The sequence below is a fragment of the Strix uralensis genome, chromosome 2 (assembly GCF_047716275.1).
Source record: "Strix uralensis isolate ZFMK-TIS-50842 chromosome 2, bStrUra1, whole genome shotgun sequence".
Lineage (NCBI taxonomy): Eukaryota > Metazoa > Chordata > Aves > Strigiformes > Strigidae > Strix > Strix uralensis.
Window position 1 is genome coordinate 517,002 of NC_133973.1, and position 19,896 is coordinate 536,897.

The 19,896-nt window shown below is 43.4% G+C and overlaps 1 protein-coding gene across 2 annotated transcripts in view; it reads right to left on the bottom strand.

The window, feature by feature from the left end:
- The window catches only part of DCBLD2 (discoidin, CUB and LCCL domain containing 2), a 54,665-nt gene extending 39,769 nt beyond the window's left edge, over positions 1-14,896 (bottom strand). The window contains exon 1 of one of the 2 annotated variants that reach the window (XM_074851942.1): positions 14,794-14,896. Coding sequence is in view for 1 of the 2 variants with exons in the window: in XM_074851934.1 (XP_074708035.1) it covers positions 3,864-3,981 (118 nt within the window). In the remaining variant the exon portion in view is untranslated. Of the gene's footprint in view, positions 1-3,863; positions 4,110-14,793 lie in introns of those variants that run through there. The other variant, XM_074851934.1, reaches the window with a different exon arrangement.
- Positions 14,897-19,896: the final 5,000 nt, after the last annotated feature.

Consider the following 19,896-nt stretch of genomic DNA (forward strand, 5'->3'; position numbering starts at 1 on the left):
AAACTAATCACAAAATCACACAGCTAGTTCTAGTCTTCCCATCTGTCCCAGGAACTTCTGAACTCAGCATACTGCAGGCAAAATGCAGTACTTCAGTGACAACGGCACCGAGACACCCCTGTACAGTGAGTAACTAGGAAGTCACAACAGACGCTACAGCTGTCTGCTTCAGCCACCAACATCTAAATGACCACCAGCTACTCCAGCTCCTACAGAAAGGCAGAGGCTGCACCAACACATCAGTATGTGCCTAATTCTGGACCAGCCACAGCCAAAGCCACCGCTGTCTACGGCCTTGCCGGACGGACGAGCAGAGGTCAGAGCAGGAGTGCTACAGGGAGAAGGGGAGGGCATACAGAGGAACTAAAGAGGAACAGGGAACACCCAAGGGATCCAGGAATATTGCAGCTCAATCACAAAACACACGGCCACGGGAAACTCTTCAGGCTCAACGTACACAGAGCCATTAGCTCTTTCACTTAGCTTTTCAGATGATGGTAACTCAGCACCATACATTCAAAAATTCTTTTTCTCTGCTACACTGAAGCAGACATTTTTAAGCTACAGTGATGAATCACTTTCTTGTACTTTCTCCAACAAGGTTTGAGTATATAAAAACATCCTTATGGGCTAGTATTTGTTTAGAACAAAATGCAGGAATTACATTCAAATACAAGCAGCCAGAGTTAATTTTTTTTAAAGCAAAGGTTGCAAACAAATCTGCTTCAAATCACTTCGGAATCAACTTCAGAATCTAAAGTTTATTTTTAACTTAAGGCTTTATTCCAGTTTCATACGCAAATCAGTATCCACTAGGAATCCCAACAGATGGCTACCAAGCTACATGTGTGATAACCAAGTGCTTGCTCCACAGACCCTACAATCTCCATACCTTCAGAATTACCGAGACATTCCTCAACAACTTCTTTGATGAAAGCTAAGCAACCATTCTCTCTTAGCTGTGTTTTTCTAAATCCAAAACAAGGTCAAACTAAACGAACGAACAGGCCATACCAAATTTATGTCAATAATAGCTGAACATCTGTTAAGAGCACTGTTTCACAAAATGCAATCCACAAAGAGCAGGAAGCTTATATGGTGCTGGCTTGCTTTCATTCACACCTGCTTAATTACATGAAAAACAAATAAAACACTTGAAGTATTTTTCAAATATCAATTTCCTTGCAACAAGGAGCAAAAGTCACTACAGAATTATTTCAAAATCACAAGAGCTGACTTGCACAGTCATCGGCAGGACAGTCCCCAGTGCATGAGAGTGTATGAAATGCAGCACGGGGTGCTTTTCTGTTGAGTCTGTGTTTCTGAAGGAACCTCATATAAAATGCTTGTATTTTCCAAGACAGTGAGATGCTAGACTTCAAGACCTTGACCAAAGAATGCTGATTACATACACTGAATGATTTTCAATATGACAGACTGGAAAAAAATCCCACTAGAATCCTACAAAATAACACAGGGGGCTACTAAGTGAAAATTATATACACCACAGCAGTACCTGCACTTTTTCATTCCTCAATTTGCAGCTATCTGGAAGGCCCAAATTTGACACAATATTCAAAACAAGTTTCACACTGACCAAAAACATGTTATTTTAAAATCAGTTCATACTAGGGAGGTGCTCTACAGAAAAGCGTGTGAGAAACAAAAACACTCTATCTTCGGCACAAGATTTAAATACCATGTAGTATGTGAGGCTTAGAGGGGCTGAACAGTGGAAAAGAAAATTAATAGTTGCTTATTAACAGAGGATCAGCCTCCCTAACATAACAAATGAGGCTGGACTCCTACATAGTATCACTTACTGTATTTTTATAAAAGAGCTTAAAAGCAACATTAACAGTGGAATTTCCTAAGCCTTGGGTACTTTCAGTGGCAATCAACATATTCCCTTAGAAGCCTGTGCATATATTTAATACACTAATTTAGTAACAGCTTTGTGCAGACCCTTCACGAGCAAGACAGCAGTTTCATTCCTGTATGGAACTCCTTACCCAAATTAGAACTATGCCAGCATTTAAAGATACAGGATATGGGCTCCCCAACCCTCTCTGGAATAAGATAAATGAAAATATTTTGGCAAGGAAATGGTCCCTCACAAGCAGAACTTTTCTTAGAAGCTCCAACAGTTTCTCATACTGAAGAGCATTATATTCCACAACACCAGAGACCCTAACCTTGAAACAAGCTCTGCTTTTTGTTACCAAGTCAAATGAAGCTTGTCAGTAAGGAGGTTCCCCCTCACTCAAAATTGAGACTTCTGTGCAAACTTTAAGAATTAACTAGAGGGACACTGTAAATTGAAATTTTGGTTAGGTGCTCTTCAGTAGTTTCTCAGAGTACAGAATGGTGAACCGCACACCTAAAAGCTTGCTGTCCACGCAGTCCCACTTCTTGCTGCATGGTCCCACCCCTTCGAGCACACCCTGACCACTCACTGCGCCAACCTGACTTAATCATCTGGAGGAAAATTACAACTCTTCCCCACCCACCCAGTTATTTCAGTTTTCTCCTAGAATAACAAACTCAGTCTGCTCACCAAAAGGTCAGACAAGTGTCAGGTCAGCACAAGTATTTGGAGTGTGATGCTCCTACAGCATGAGCTAACTAACACCTTGCTGCTGCCTGACTCACCCAGCAGCAGCCTTCAAAAGCCTAGATGTTAAAATTGCCCAATTTCCTCTCAAAAGCAGATGGGTCTTCTTCTCCTCCTCCATTATAAATTAAAACAAAACAAAACCAGGTATGCCAAATGCCTGTTAGTGTTAGCTTCGTATGCGTATAGGAACATACTTAAAATTAAATGCAATTAGCTGGAAATAATATTAAAAGGTAAGTCAACGTGACTAGCTTGCTCTATGGACATATCTGTGACCTTTTTCCATTCAAAAACTTGATTGAAATGTGTGCTTAACAGCACAGTGCACATATCTCCAACTCCCTTTGTGCATTTAAATAGAGCATTTGTGACATTCAAATGTATTTTCATCTCGACACGTACAGACAGCGATGTGAAAGCAGAGTTGCATTTCCAAAACAAAGCAAGACCAGTGCAAGACGAGGAACTGAAAACCGTAAAATTTCTCTTCTCAACCCCTGTTTGATACCCTGCTATCAAAACAGTCACTCCCACCACCTTCTCCCAAGCATATGATCGCAGTGACAGTTACTGGGGCATCCTCTGATCTTCTGCCATGAAGTGACCAAATTGTGCCTCGCAGTTTTCAAAGCGCTAAAGCCTAATCAGTAATTCCACCCGAGGAGGAGAAGCCTCGCCGGTTTCTCTAAACAAAACAAAAACCACCCCAAGCCTGCCTATCACACATTCCGGACTCGCCCCCGGACACGCTTCTCCCCACTCCCGGGTGCGTGTGTTCACTCCCCGAGCCCGCACACCTCCGCCCCCGGCTCACACAGAGCCCGCCGAGGAGAAGCGGAGGGGCCCCCCGCGGCCCGGGCTGCCCCCCCACGAACGGGGGGTCGTTCGAGCCGACAAGCCCCGCCAGACCCTCCGCCTCCGGGCGGCCCTTGTGCCCCCAGGCGACCTCCGCAGCCGCCGTCCCGCCCCCCGCATACCTCCCCGCGCCTGGGGGTGCCGGAGGGACCCCCCCCGCTCCCCGACGGGACGGGCACCCCGCAACGGGGGGGCGGGGAGGGAGAAGAGGGGCGTCCAAGAACGGGGCTCTTCTTTCGCCCTTTGTTGGCCAGGGCGGGGGGGCAGGCTCGGGGCTGTGGGGCCACATGCCGGGGTGGGGAGCGCAGAGGTGGCGGCTCGCTCTCCCCGCAGCAGAGCCCGGGGGGTCGGTTCCCCTCACCCGCGCGGCCGCCGCCCCGCCCGCACCCACCTTTCTGCGCCCCGGTGCCCCGCGGCGGCAGCAGCAGCAGCAGCAGCAGGAGGCTGAGGCGGAGCGGAGAGGCCGCCGGCCGGGTCCCCGCGGGGCGCGGCGCCCCCGGGCTCACCATGCCCCGCGGCGTGGCCAGCGCGGCCGGCGGTCCCCGGGCATGGCGGGCTGCTCTGGGGGCGGCCGGGCCGGGCCGCGGCTCTGCCCCGGGGCCGTCAGCGGGACGCGCCAGCCAGCACCGCGCCGCCCGCCGCCCCCCGCCGCCGGCCCAACCGCTTCCGGGGGCGCGGCGCGGCCCCGCCGGGCTGCCCCGCTTCCTGCCGGCCCCCCCCGCCGGAGGCGGCCCCAGGCGCCGGGGGAGCCGCGGGGTCCCGGCGGCGGCGGCGGCCCCCGCAGAGCCTGGCGCCCCCGCCCGTCCCCAGACCCGCCGAGGGGAGCGCGGGCGGCGCCTCCGGGGCGGCCTGGTCGGGGTTAACGGCCCCGAAACGCAGCCCCGGGCAGCCGAGCCCTAAAGCCCCTCTGTATTCCACCTCCGTCCTCCTCGGCGAGCTGGCCAAGAATATTTCGCTTTTTTTTTTTTTCGACGTAGAGATTAAGCGAGGCGAAATTGCCTGGAAAAAACAAAACCCCTTGGAAACACGAGCACGGCTGTTAACAGAAGAGGATAAACTGGTGTGGCAGATCTCCCCCCAGAAACGCCAGCTCTGCTCTAGAAAAGCAAGGGATGGGCCATGAAGTCCCAAGGCGTTGCAGTTCCAGTTACTGTCACCTAGCTTGTGGACATTTGCAGTGTGTCATCGGAGAGGCTTGCTTCGGGAGGCTAAATTCACCCATGGGGAACAAATAACTTGGGAAAAAAAGAAAAAAAAAAACAAAAACAAACAAAAAACCCCACAACCTTTCACGTTTTAAAATCACAACAAGGCAGGAAAGCATATTTGAACAGACTTATGGGAGCTGTTATTGTACCAAATTAGTTCCCCATGGTTGTCAGAAAAGCATATTTGGGGGGGAAAAGCACCCTAAGCACTGGTAGGATCAAAGTATCACCTTTGTAATACCATCAGTGTGGAACAGAGCACCTCGTGCCATGTCTTTCAGTGGCTGATGAAATAAATGCAGGTATTTTTCAGATGCCAATGAAACATCATGTCCACACTCCCATAGCCACAGTCCCAGCCCCGCGTCCTCCCGGCAAGGCTGGAGGGACAAGGGGAAGGGTGGGAGCAGCACCCACAAGGACATTGTTTCAAGTTTCTTTCAGCTTCAGAACTGAAACCTTCTCAGCCCTCCACTGACCACGCTCACTCTCACCGCAAGGCAGAGGGGATCCACAGCTTCCAAAGATCAGATTTGGGACTCCACAGCTTCCAAAGATCGGCCTCTCTGACAGTGGTTCACCCCTTCTGCCGTGGAAGGGCTGTTGCAAGTCAACCCCCTGTCCTGGTGGTGTCCAGCTCCAGTGGTTCCACTGTAAAAAGTGTCTTAAGGAAGAAATCGTTCTCCACTTCCTCTCCCAAACAGCTCTGTGAAACAGGTACTGCTTTCCTGACCAAGAAAGTGTCCAGCACTGACCTACACCGAAATGGTAGAAAGAGCATCTCAGGAATCAGCCTCACCAGTCCACAGAATTGCCTGAAGAACTATTTAGATGATGTTTACTAATGGTTTTAGCATTATTGTTACGATGCTGAAAACTGAACGACATCCAAGTCTTCTTTCCCAAAGAGACATGCAGAGCATTCTCTCTCCTCCCTGAGCATATCAACCATACCACTTGTGCCAAATCTTGCAAGAATCTAGAATAATTTGCTTGCTCAGACTAAAGAAAGCAAAATTTTGATGCACATTCTTTACTTGTTTGGCCCACAGTTGTGCCAGAGCTGCCAGGAGGTGACTTCTCATATCTTTAGGGAATGCTAAACATGAGAATTTTAGTACATTTCATATTTTTCTCCTTTTGAAACCTTTTTAGCAACACACAAAGAGACCCCAATGAAAGCAAAGTCAATGGAAGGATATCTCAGATGAGGCTGTTTTAAGTCAGGTTGTGAGATGTTATAATCACCAAGACATCCTGCAACGTGTAATGGAAGAGGAATCGGAAGTAATTTATATGCGTTCCTTTGTCTTCCATTCACCAGATACAGAAGTTCGTGCTGCACGTCACGTGAAGCAGTTATATCACTACAATAACATCCTTTCTGTACTACAGAGAGCACATTCCCAAGATCACTAATCATTAGTGGTATTTGTTGTGTACTGGAAAAATTGCTCCTTGAATCATTCGTGGCTTAGTACTGCCCTGCATTAACAGGAGCATCTGAACATCCTACACATAAATCAATAACAGGCTCTGGTAGACCTGACAGAGGTTTCCTCCTGTGTTATTTTCTGTTGTGAAGGCTGTGTGGGGTGATTTGTTAGCTTGATTTGGCTGTTCTAAAGGTTTTTATTTGTTCATGTAAAAAAGGATATCTGGATCTGTGAGAGGGCTGATTTCTAAAAGGGGTGTGAAAACTTGCAGAATTCCTAAAAGCAGCCAGAGGCCAAATTTGCTTAATCCGTCTTGGAAGTTTGTCCCAAAGCCACATTCCCTGCCCACATGGTTTATGTGGAGCCCTAGGTTACATATTTTGCAAAGGGAACACCATCCTGATGGAAGTGGTGACAAACTATCAAAGGCTGTACACCCTGAAAGCCTTAAAGGTGTATGAGATCTACGGAGCCAAAGAATTAGGAATGTGGCTCCATTAGCAATGCAACTGTTTGGATGGCTTAACACACGCTTTTTATGCAACAAAAAAAATCTGGAGAATTAGGTAAATCCAGATGGTCTCCATGGCTTTCAGAATCTTCCTTCTTCTAAGAAGATTCAGCACAAAATTGAATAGACCAGCTGCAGAGTACTGCACATTTCAGTCCATGAGCGTTCCCAGGCATCTCCTCTGGGGGAAACAGAACTGTATAATAAAGACTCCATTTTAGTTTGTGACAGAACTGTCCCTGTCACCAAATCAAAACAGATACAGAATTAAAATGTTGTGGGAAGCAAATACAAATATAGTATCATACGATATCAATATTATAAGGCAAGCTGCCAACACATCTTAAGAAACCAGCACAAATACTTCTTTTCAAGATGGTAAGACAGAAGATCAAAACAATTTCTTACTGCTGATAGAAGAATGCTTAGCCGACTAAGCACTTCTGTGATGTTTTCTTCCCGTTGTGAGTAACTTCTAGAGGTAAATGAAATTATCTTCTCCATCTGGTTCTCTCTTTTCCCTTGAGAGGCTTCTGATGTACAAGGCTTCTTTCCCACCGTAGCTCTCTAGCTTTTACATTCTTTTACTGCATTTCGAAAGCTGAATTCAGCTGGAGGGCAGGGCTGCTGTTCAGAGGGAGCTCCACAGTCTGGAGAAACAGGCTGATGCCAACTTCCTGGAGTCCAACAAGAGCAATTGCAAGGTCTTGCATCTGGGAAGGAATAGCCCCATGCAACAGCACAGGCTGGGGGATGTTTGGAAGCAACTCTGCAGACAAGGATGTGGGTGTCCTGGTGGAAAACTTGAGTATGAGTCAGCAGTGTGCCCTTGAGCAAAGGCGGCCAACAGCGTCTTGAGCTGTATTAACACACGGGCCAGGGAAGTGATCTTTCTTAAGACTTCATCTGAGTACTGTGTCCAGTTTTGGGCTCCCTCCAGTACAAGAACAATGACATACGGGAGAGAGTCAATCAGAAGGTCTCCAAAACGGTCAAAAGCTGGAGAACATGATGCACATAAAGAAGCTGAGATTGCTGGACATCTTCAGCTTGGAGAAGAGGATGCTAAGGGGAGACCTTGCTGCTGCCTACAACCACCTGACTGCAGGACAGGATTGAGAGATAGGATGTAGCCTCTTCTCAGAGGGGCACGGTGATGACACAAGAGGCAACAGACATAAATTGCAACACGGTAAATTCCATATTCCAGATAAAAGGGGAAAAAATACCATGAGGGTGGTCACACACTGGAACAGGTTGCTTGGAGAAGTTGCAGAATCTCCATCTCTGGAGATGTTCAGGACTGCCCTGGACATGGCCCTGATCAACCTGATCTGATTAGACCTGTTTTGAGCAGGGAGTTGAACTAGATAACCCCTGAAGGTCCCTTCCAACCTGAATTGTACGATTCTAAGGCACCAGATAATGTACTATGGAGGAGAGTCCTGCAGTGACAGGGCATGTTCTAAATAAGCAAAAGAGATTTTCAGCTTTCCAGTTTCTGTAGTTACTTTCCCATGTTCTCTAACTGAAATAAGAATTTATTCTGAAAAGGTTAGTTCTTTTGACCTTGAAGAAAAGGAATAATGCATTTAAAGCAGACAAATTATCGACTTCATAATATTAACACATTAGATCTTTGCTAGCACCTCCATCCTCTTACGCCTTAAATCTTCAACTGTCACATACGCACTACATTTTTTATGTGACAGTAAACAGAAAGGCCCACCCACCCAGCTGATACAATGTGCATCTAAGGGCCATATGTCTCCTTTTTGATGTTGGCAGACACCTGAAGGTTATTACTAGCCCTGTTCCCAGATAATCACTTGTGAGCAAGTCTAGATCTGTACTCAGGTTCACAGTTACTCTCTGCTATACACTGAATTATTAGATCACTTTACCTCTTTTTCCAGAAAACAAATTCCACTGCTCATGGCGAAATTCCAGCCAAAAGAGTTATGCTACCTGCTTAATGAGCATATTCTTAGAGTTGTTTAGAATACAGCTACAGTGGCATATAGTCAAATTTGGCTGATAAATTTAGAGGTCTTAACAGCAGAAAAATGGGAGACAAATGCCTCACTCTCACACATTACCTTTGTGGAAGTGCTTTCTAAAAAGTCCAGTATGTAGGTTAGATCTTGCAATCTGCTGGGACGTCACACTTAAGTGTGCAAATAATTTCAAGCATATAATACTCAAAACTAAACTAAATTGCAGAATTTTCTTTAGCCAAAATGTTTTCTAGCTTTTACAGGAGTTTAACAAGAGCAACGTTCACTCCAGAGTGAGGGACCTGAATAAGGTCTTCTGCTCTATTTCAGTTCCTCCTAGTAATCTTGTGAAGCTGTGTTGGATTAAACACTCCTGGATACAGTGAACCATCCAACAGATATACTGAAAATGTGAACTTCTTTACCACAATACAGGGATATCTTGGTGCCACTCTAAAAAGATCATTTAATGTTAAAGGAAATCTTTAACTTCTGTGTTCATTAGGTAAGTAGCCCTTTTACCTGGGAGTGGATAGATGCAGTGTCCTACCTATGAATAACTGGATCCAGCTCAGTTTGACATACGCCATGGAAAAAACATGCCATCTCTAAAACTGTCCATATAGTATATAAAGGGATTATTCACTGAAATACAGCTTTATAATTTAACAGCTACAACAACACTGGAACAAACCCCCACCCTTTTCTTATTAATTGTTAAAGGATTTGAATTAAAACAAACTGTTATTGAAAAAGTTATTGTTCTCCTTTGCCATAATTCTGCTTTTTGGAAAATGCATTTTAATAAATGGTTCCACAGTATTTTAAAACCCATGAGAAACTCTAAGTAATTTAAGCTATCATGAGTTGTACAGAATGGAAACATCTCTGGCGCTTCAGGAGTTTACATGATATTTCAAACGTTATTTTATTAACTGTTGTTACTACTAACCTACAGCCAAGCTGAATGGTTGGTGCCTGATCCTGCAAACACCTCCAGAATCCTGCAGTATGCTCTGTGGCATTAGCTAAATGTGAGGTACTAAAAAAGGCTGTGGGATCTAGGCCCTAAGATCTAGCTTTTGTTGTTGTTGGCTACTCATTTTCATCTCATTTGGGATTTCTAGTTTTTGTTGTAGCTTTCAGTAAAAATCCTTCTACTCCCATCTTTATTTTCATTTTTAATTTGTTCCCATTTTAATTGCCTATTATGCTGATTTTTTTAAGAATAACAACAAAGTCCCGGTTGCAGAATGGATTTGATTTCATCCTTTTAGAAAGGAAAATGTGTATTGATTGTGTATTATTCACATCAATGGATATAATTAATCTCATCCTCAGAAACACATTTACAAAACCACCATGATATATTTACCTAAGGTTAATTTTTAATTCACTTCAGATAGAAGCCTCATGACTGTATGTAAAGCACGTGTATTTGACACTCTAGATAGTTACTTGGTTGCTCATTGGTTAGTGTTTTTAAAAGAGAATAAACACTTAACATTTAGTTACAGGTTATTGTGGTAAGAAACATCAGTTAATTTTACTGTGCCTAAAGTCATTAGCAGGGAAAAATGGTAGCATAAATTCCAAGAACAATTTTCTTTTACATTTTTACTGCATTGTATATGTGAAGCAATTCAGGGATGCTGGGGGGGAAAAAAGCTATTTTTTGCTTATTTAAACATGGTAACATAGAGAAGGAAAATATTAGGGAGGATCTCACCGTCTTCTACCCTTGAACGAGTTCATGTTTATTGGATCAATGCCCAGTACTACTAAGATCCTTCGAGAAAAACAGTTAGAAAAACATTAAAGATGAATTGTGTCTTGTAACTATGGGTTTAGTACTCTGGAATAAAAGCAGTATTTTGAAGTCCTGAGCAGTCTAAATTCCCCAGATGCAGTGAATCCTGTGGCTCAGTAAAAGCTGAAGGAGGAGACTATGATTACTATAGGATAAATTCAGCACATAAGCACAGGCAGGATTTTCACAGAATCGTCGCAGAATCATCGTCTAGGTTGGAAAAGACCTTGAAGTTCCTCCAGGAACCCTGGAAATTTTTGTTGTTTTGTGTTGTTTTTTGTTATTGCCATCACTTGAATGCTGGTAAGCAATGACTGTGCAAGAGTTTCGAGAATCAAAATCCAAATTTTAGAAAAAGAAATAATTTTAAAAGATGGCCCAAATCAACCAGAAAGTTTGATAAACTGAAAAAATAGAAGAAAGACTTGCACACCCTGGCCCATATCTTAAAATAGCATTGTGTTTTCAGCCCTAGTGTTTTTTGAAATTTATGACTGGCAATACTCAGCTCCCTAGCCCCTTTCCATTTTCAGCTATATGAGGCAAATATGACACACAGGGGATCACTGTATTGAACATCAGAAGGTTAGAGCAGTAACTGACAGGCTTCCTGAAAGGAGGCATAGCAACACAGATGTGCTTTTTCCTGGGAAGTCCTGGACTGAGTGTGTACGTGCACTAGTTCTGTTAAGTGATAGAGGAGGCGTGGCATCCTAGCCTGCTCTAGCAAAGATGAAAGGTAAGGAATCCTGGTCAAAAGATTGAGTAGGAGTGTGGTCAATACTTTTCTGTTTATTTCCAAATGTTAGGAATAAAGGTCTGCAGGTGTTTTTGTGTTGAGAAGGAAAATAGTGTCTTACCAGAGAAATTGAAAATATATTCTAAGCAGAATGGCTCAGTAAAATGTGGTAGATCAAGAGGGTCTTTTCATTGGGTTTGGTGTTTAAAATAAGACCATTAAGTACATGATTATATCTCAGTGTAAGCAGAAATCTCCCAGCTTGGAGTCCAATTCAGTTCAAGAGAGTGTCAAAAATGGTGATGGTTTTGGTGGCAAGTTATATACTGAAATATGAAGTCCTGTCTCTTAAACAACTTTACAGCAACAGGAGAAGGGAAAAGAACTGAAATAAAAACACTTCTTTCACCAAGACCGTGAAATCCTCTTGTACCCTCTCATACAACTTGTAACCATGAGAGTCAATTAGCAACACTAATATTTTTCTTTTGCCACCTCCAGCATCCCTAGCAGCACTGGGACCTTCATTTGTATGCTAATGTGCAGAGAGTTCCCTAGGATGTTTTTTTATGTTTCAGTAACTGATTTACATTCTATCTGCTCTAATAAAGGCCAGATGATCACCTCTATTATGCAAATAAATGCATGGAGACAGCAAGGAAGTCAGTATCTTGAAGTGGCAGAAGGAACAAGTGCCATTCTGTTCAGGGTGCTGCTTCTCTCTGTCCCTCGACCTTTTAATAGCGTTCTTGCTTGCAAATTCGTATTCAAGGGGAAGGGTACAGTCAACTGGAAGGTGATGAATTCTGTTAGAAAGACTTTATGTCACAATTGAGACTCAGCTTACACAGGGAAAGATACACTGGGTGTATAAAAGGTCTTCAATAAGTAAAAGCCTCGTTTAGGCTTTTAGTGCATGTAAACAATAGTTTAAACGAACAGGCTTAAAATGCATTGGCTGTTAAGCTAGAGAAGGAATTATTTTAATGAAATGCAAGTGACTAGGATATCTATGCTTAGGGAAAGAAATCAGCTTTGTGGTCCTCCTCTGGACTCGCTCCAAAAGATCTTTGTCCTTCTTATGTTGGGGACCCCGGAGCTGAACACTGTACTCCAGTTCCTGGAGTGCATTGAAGGTAACTTCCTTCTCCAAGTGACAGAGGAGGCAACAAGGAGAGGTGCTATCCTGGACCTTGTTCTCACCAACAAGGAGACGCTGGTGGGGAGTGTGAAGCTCAAGGGCAACCTTGGCTGCAGTGACCATGAAATGGTAGAGTTCAGGATCCTGAGGGCAGTGAGGAGGGAGCACAGCAAACTCGCTACCCTGGACTTCAGGAGAGCAGATTTTGGTCTCTTCAGGGATCTCCTTGGCAGGGTAACATGAGATAAAGCCCTGGAGGGCAGAGTGTTAATATTCAAGGATCACCTCCTCCAAGCTCAGGAACTATGCGCCCTGACAAAGAGGAAGTCAGGTAAGAACACCAGGAGGCCTGCATGGATGAACAAGGAGCTCCTGGACAAGCTCAAACACAAAAAGGAAGCCTACAGAGGGTAGAAGCAGGGACAGATAGCCTGGGAGGAGTACAGAGAAACTGTCCAGGTAGCCAGGGATCAGGTTAGGAAGGCTAAAGCCCTGACAGAATTAAGTCTGGCCAAGGACATCAAGGGTAGCAAGAAGAGCTTCTATAGGTACATTGATGATAAAAGGAAGACTAGGGAAAATGGGGGCCCTCTCCCGAAGGAAATGGGAGACCTGGTTACCTGGGATATGGAAAAGGCTGAGGTACTCATTGACTTTTTTGTCTCAGTCTTCATCAGCAAGTGCCCCAGCCACACCACCCAAGATGCAAAAGGCAAAGGTGGGGACTGGGAGAATGAAGAACTACGCCCTGAGGAGAAGGACTTGGGGGTATTAGTGGATGGAAAACTGACCATGAGCCAGCAATGTGTGCTCACAGCCCAGAAAGCCAACCGTGTGCTGGGCTGCATCCAGAGCAGTGTGGGCAGCAGGGCGAGGGAGGGAATTGTCCCCCTCTACTCCGCTCTTGTGAGACCCCCCTGCAGTGCTGGGTCCAGCTCTGGGGGCACCAACATCAGAAGGACACGGACCTGCTCAAGCGGGTCCAGAGGAGGCCACGAAGATGCTTGGGGGGCTGGAGCAGCTCCCCTGTGAGGACAGGCTGAGAGAGTTGGGGGGTTCAGCTGGAGAAGAGAAGGCTGCAGGGAGACCTTAGAGCGGCCTCCCAGGACTGAAAGGGGCTACAGGAAAGGGGGGAGGGACTCTTGATCAGGGGGTGTACGGATAGGATGAGGGGTAACAGTTTTAAACTGAAAAAGGGGAGATTTAGATTAGATATAAGGAAGAAGTTGTTCCCTGTGAGGGTGGTGAGGCCCTGGCACAGGTTGCCCAGAGAAGCTGTGGCTGCCCCCTCCCTGGAAGGGTTCAAGGCCAGGTTGGACGGGGCTTTGGGCAACCTGGGCTAGTGGAAGGTGTCCCTGCCTATGGCAGGGGGGTTGGACTAGATGGTCTTTAAGGTCCCTTCCAACCCAACCCATTCTATGATTCTATCATTCTATAATTCTCTTCTGCCAGTGTCAAACAGATGTGGTTCTACTTGAATGGGTTCATTTCTGAAGTTTAGCCCATGTTAAAGGAAAATGCTTATGTATGGCTTATCATCTCATCTCTTGCTAACACTTCCTTTTATCTTAGGGGTGCTGATCATGATTTTTTGGATGAACTGTTCCCTTTTCACCCTGTATTGAGCTTGAAATTTGTCGTTTCCATTTCAGGCCTAAAGAGGGACTTGCGTGCCTGAATCATTCTTTTGTTACATCCCATTGTCTTGATGAAAAAACGCACTTCTCCATACAGACCTTGCTTGCATGCCTGCTGACAGAGAAAACACAAGGTATAATGAGAGGAACTCCCAACTGGTTCAGCCTGGAAACCTCACAGAAACCTTCCAAGGTCTTTTCCAACCTAGACGATTCTGTGATTCTGTGAAACAATTGCCCTTACAGTCAGCAGACGTTTTGCCTAGTCTGACACATCAGGTTTTGGCCCTGTACTTCCAATATAAAGCCCCTCCCAGAAGACCTGAAACAAAAATTCTGAGATTAATCAATATCATATTTATGTATAAAACAGACTAAGGGACACTACTTGACCTTTTGGTAACTGACCTACTAACAAAAGCAAGGTCTCACAGGATTCACTTCTTCATGCTCAGTGTGGGGCAACAAGCCAGTTTAACATCTGCTTAGTATTCATTGCAAAGCAAATGTAGAATGCTGACACCATTAATCAGCTTGTTCAAGTGAATAAAATGTCAAAAGCTGATGTAAGAAAGCTTGGCTTTAAAAGCAAACGTTTCATATGGATCTGCATGGGCCCATCTAATGATGGATTAGTTAACGCTGGAAGATGAAGAATTACTCCAGCCTAACGTTTGAGGGGGGAATGCACGTAAATCTAACAATGTACACAGAAAGATTGTGAAGAAATTAGAGATATGGAAGCTAGTTCTACAAAAATCCATCACCTACCATTAGTGCCTCAAACTTCAGTATGTGATATTAAACAGAATGAATATAAACCATTTCATTTTGAGTCCTACCCGCAGGTTGCAAGCTGTGCCTTAAAAATAAGCTTTTTCATTCACAGAACTGCTAAATGGTAGGTGGCATTTCTTCCTCCTTCCCGTCCTTTGCTGAGCCACAGACAGGAACAGTACCTGTAAGACAGAAATTAGCTGGAATTAATTTCAGTGGAACAGGTGCAAAGCAGTGCAGCAGTACTTGAAATCTGGGGTTAAATTATGGGAGAAAACTGAGGAACAGTCAGTAAAGGGTGCTGTTACTTCCTTTTTTAATGAGGAGTAGAACATCTGTCAGGGAAAGAGGAGGTAGGGAACACAGACCCATGGAAGCTACAGATGGAAAAAATCTCTGCTAGCCAACTTAAAAATGCAGGACTTATTCTATTGCTTTGTCAAATCTGCTTTTAAAAGTACAAGGCTTTTCTGCTTCCACGATTCCCTTTGGAGGATGTCTCTGAACAGTAGTGTATTTTGGTCTCAGTGTATTTTTTCCCAATACCCTTTTTTTTTAACCTGAATTTCTTCCCATAATTACTAGCACATCCCTTTGTAACACAATAACAATTCACCTCCCTCAGTAGCCTTCACTGCCTTTCTTTTAGGGTCAGATTCTGTTATGTCCTCTCAGAATATTGTGCCCTAAATTTGGCCCATTGGAAATTATCAGGATTATTCAAGGGGTAGGGATCTAGCCTTAAAGAATAAAGTGGGTATCACTGGAATAGGTACAATGTGTCTTGAAAAAAATGAGACAAATGTTTTTTCATTGGGAAGAAAAGACTATGTATTGAATGAATCAGCCTCTTCATCACTATAAATAAGAGACTTGGTAAAGAGAGTTGCCATCACGTGTACTGAAAGATGTGCTGTTCTAATAGAAGAAATACATTATTTTTCTGTTGTAATGTTTTTCACTTACCTTGGGGAAGGAAAAAGCTTGAGAATTTACTGTAAAGTGCTGTTGAGTAGGGACTGTGGTCTTTGCTCCAATTAGCTAAAGAACAGCAGTAGCATAAAATAATTTGGGGCCTGATGATCATGGGTTAGATCAGATCAATATAAATGAAATTATTTTAAATAAAAAAAAAGCAGTGTTGGAAAAAAAGAAGACATTTTATACAACTAAGAGAACTGTCTGGTAAAGTAGGCTGGACTGAACAGCTTAAAGTCCTGAATGTTGAGAAAATTTGGGAGAATTTGTAAGAGGGAGATGCAAAAACCGTCTGTACTTGAAGCCCAAGAAAAGAAAAACACTTTTAGAGGAGGGATCTGGCTGTAACTGGATAAGCAGCTACCTGAAAAAAAATATTAGAAGTAAATAAAAGTTTAGAAAAAATGGAAAAGGAAATTAATCAACTAAAATGATTAATCAACTAGAATGGATACTACATTCATGAAGAGTCTATGTTGCTAAGGTGCTTAAAAGAGTGATATTGTTCAAATGAGCAATTAGATAAGCTCACAGATAAGAGGAATTAAATCTTCATTGCAAAAGATGATACTGGCAAAATGACAGCTAAAAGAATGTTTCTAAAGAGCAAAGCAGGGAGCTACTAAACCAGCCTTCTGATATAATAGGTGCAAGAAGACCAAACACATTTTAAAAGGATTGCCAACAGTTTGTGAGTAGATTTTTATTAAATGACTGTTTGCCATAACAGGAGATTGAACTTTGTGGACCTCAAGGCTTTTATACAGAACCTCAAGTCGTTTTTTTCCCCACTTTCTCCCAACAGAAAGCAAAAACCCAAAAAGGAAAAAAGACGTTTAAAGTTGCCTCTGCTGTTTAGGACTGAGTGATCTACATTAATACAGGTAGCTTGAAAAACTCCATATGGCCTCAGAAAGCTTTAAGTAGTGTTTAGATTCCCCTCAGGCTCCAGTGGATTCACTTCTTGTTCTTTGACTCCTGAATACATATCTGCTTTGTTCTGTAGGATTCCTACTCCTCGTTATGGCTCCTCTAGGTTCAGCTTTTCCTCATGAGGCTCAAATAGTTGTTGGACTAGGCCGTGTTTAGGTACAATCTTGAAAGAGTTTGGAAATCTTGTAACAAGACACCTGATCGTGCTCTACCTATGTCTGATCATGGTCTGCCTATGAAATCAGATGCACCCTTGGCTTTTGCCTTCCCAAGATAACCTGCTCTTTTGTCTTAGTCTTCTTAACTTGACTCTATTCACTTTTGATAACTGTCAGGTGGCCCCAAACACACACAGCCCAGTCACAGCAGGACAGACAACTACTCATCTAGTGGAGTTGTGCCAGTCTCAGTTACCTTATCAGCCAAATTTGGGATTCATAAAATCATATTTAGAAGAATATGCGTATGGCAGAGACATATCCACAGGTTCACTTTCTACACATCACAGATCAGCCCTTAGAAGAGCTCCAGCAGAGACTGGGAAAGTAACCCTAAGACATGGCCTTGTAAACCGCAGTGCCAAGCTCACCAAACTGGAGTGCCAATGCAGGCACATGAGCACTGCTCCATTAACAGGGCTGACTTCTGCTCTGCTTGGCACGATTGTCCTGCGCTTCACTTACATCCAGGTTGCTGCTGGCTTCATCTTCCCCTTCTTGGGCTGCTACTTGTGTCCTGGAGGGATGCTGTGGATGCAGTTTCTGTAGTCTGCTTCTGAGCTGAGGCTGCACAGTGCAAAAGGTAAACAACAAACTGATGTCAAAATTGAAATAAAATGAGAAAGGAATGGTCTGGGCCTCTGTTAGCACCACAAAATATTATCCAGAGTGAGTGTGAATGAGTCCTAGACTTGCTAACTGGCAGCTGCAGATTGAAGTTTAAGATGAAGCTGTTTAAAGATGTTGGATTTAAATTGAACATAAGATCTGATCCAGTTCTTAAATTAAAAGTAACTGTTTGACTGGTTAGGCAATTATGTGCTCACGAAGAAAAATAGTACCTTTAATTATAAATATACCAACTCAGAAATAATGGCGGCTTACTTAATTATGAGTCCTAGCTGTGGTCTCACAATACTTCCCTATAGGAACTGTGTAGCGCAACTTAAATGCTTTCATGTCCATGTAGGAGAACTCTTCAGGCTATGGAGACATAGCTAGGACTATAAAACAATGCATGCATCATTTGTATTTTGTGTATTACTTTTGGAAAAAATTATACAAGGCACCTCTTTTTTTCCCAAGTAAAATGTCATCAGAGCCTAGGCTGGCCTATTTCCGGGATTTTGGAATGTGACCTGTATCACCAAATTTCAGTCATGCTGCTAATATTGGTATCCATGACTGGTTAAAAGTCATCATAGTCACCTTTGATGTGTACCTAAGAATTCGGGTATGAAACATTCTGGAATAGCATATTAGAAATCTCACATCTGTTCCATTTATATTTTAAAAAGTAAGAGTTTCTAAAAAAATACTTTGAGCACTAACTAAAACGGTCCAAAGAAGCTCTTCAGTTTCATACTCATTATAAATTAATTTTATACCTTCTCCATACTTTGTCATATTCAGCTATTGGCAGTTACATTTGCATGCATAAGCTGGAAATTCTGGCACCTAGACATAGAGCAGAGGGGACTTTTCACACTTGTAATGGTAGGGAAGGCAGCCTGGGCTTGTGGGATGAGTATGGCTAGAAGGCAGAGTTAGAGAATTGCTCTGCAGTGATATGGTTAATTGTGCTGTTTCTAAATGGAATTTTTCCTTTCCAAATTCACCTTCCATCCCTTCCAGGTGATGAGGAGCTCATCATTCTCACAGCTAACATTAAAATCATTGTTCAGTACACTGATGATACTTGGCTGGCATTGTCAAAGGTATTTTAACACTCATACAGACTAGAAATCTATCCACTTTATACCCTCCCACCTCCCCCCCCTTTTTTTTTTCTTTTAATCACAGCTATTGCAACTACCATTGTGATTTACACCTTCTGGTGCATCTTCCCATTCTGTGTTCATTTAGGGATGGGACTGTCATTTACTACATGTCTGCAAAACGCCCACCACAGAGACTTCCCTGAGCACTTCCAAAATCCTTCTCATTCCCTTTCATATAGTATCTAATAATAAGCAAGAGTCAAGACCACAAATCTTCAGCAAATTCCATTGCTATGGAATCATGATATACACAAGGCCCTGATAATATCTGCGTATTTTGTACATAATTTTGTTCCTAGACAACTGCGCACTGGGTCAAGTGCCTTGGGAGTTTAGATCATTTTGTTTCCTATGCATTATCTAAGTGAGGAATTGCATGCAGCCACAGAGTGCCTCCCACGTTATCAGGAAGCATCTGGAAATTTGACCTCTCTTTGAGAATGAAGTTCTCTGCACTGAGTCTCAGATGTAAAAGTCCTGCTTGTTTACAATATTTGTCACCAGACTTTATTATTTGATCTCCTTTTTATCATCTTTCAAGATGCTACTTTACTTTTTTATTTTACACATTTGCACATCACTGTGATCTCTTACTCGCTCTAATCTATTTAGTTATCTGGATCATTGTTCTGAAACAAATTCATGAAACTCTCATTTTTTTACACCACACTTGACAGTGGCCTCAAAGAAGGACTTGATGTATAACACAGGCCTGATTCTCACTTCATGTAAATCAGAAAAACTCTGCTGAAGTTGCTGGCGATTTATAGATTTTCACAAGCTGGTCCTTTATACCCCTTTTGTCTAGGGAGTCCCTAACAGCATTAAAATGTAGCAGCATTGCTGTAGCGATGACAGCCCAAGGCTGTAAGTGCGTCAAGGATGTAATCTCTTTCTAGACCAGCTGATACAGCTAGCAAACCCCAGACTTGTTTGCATATTGCAAACCTTTTCTATAATGGATAGTCTGATGAAAGGCATGATTTTCTAAAAACTATGCCTAGTACTTCAGGGTAGCTCCTAAGCAATGGTTCACTCTAGAACCAGCCACCACTGTTCCTTTAATTGTTTACTAAGTATTTCTAGACTGGTGCGAAGGGATTTTTGTCTCCCACCAAACAGGCAGTGCACTTGTTCAAATATTCACAATCTCTGGTGCTCCCTCTTTATTACCTTTTCTTCATATTCCAGAAGCAGGTGCTGTGTTGTATTACCTGATCATCCTTTTCTCAAAACTCACCAGAATAACATTAGTGGT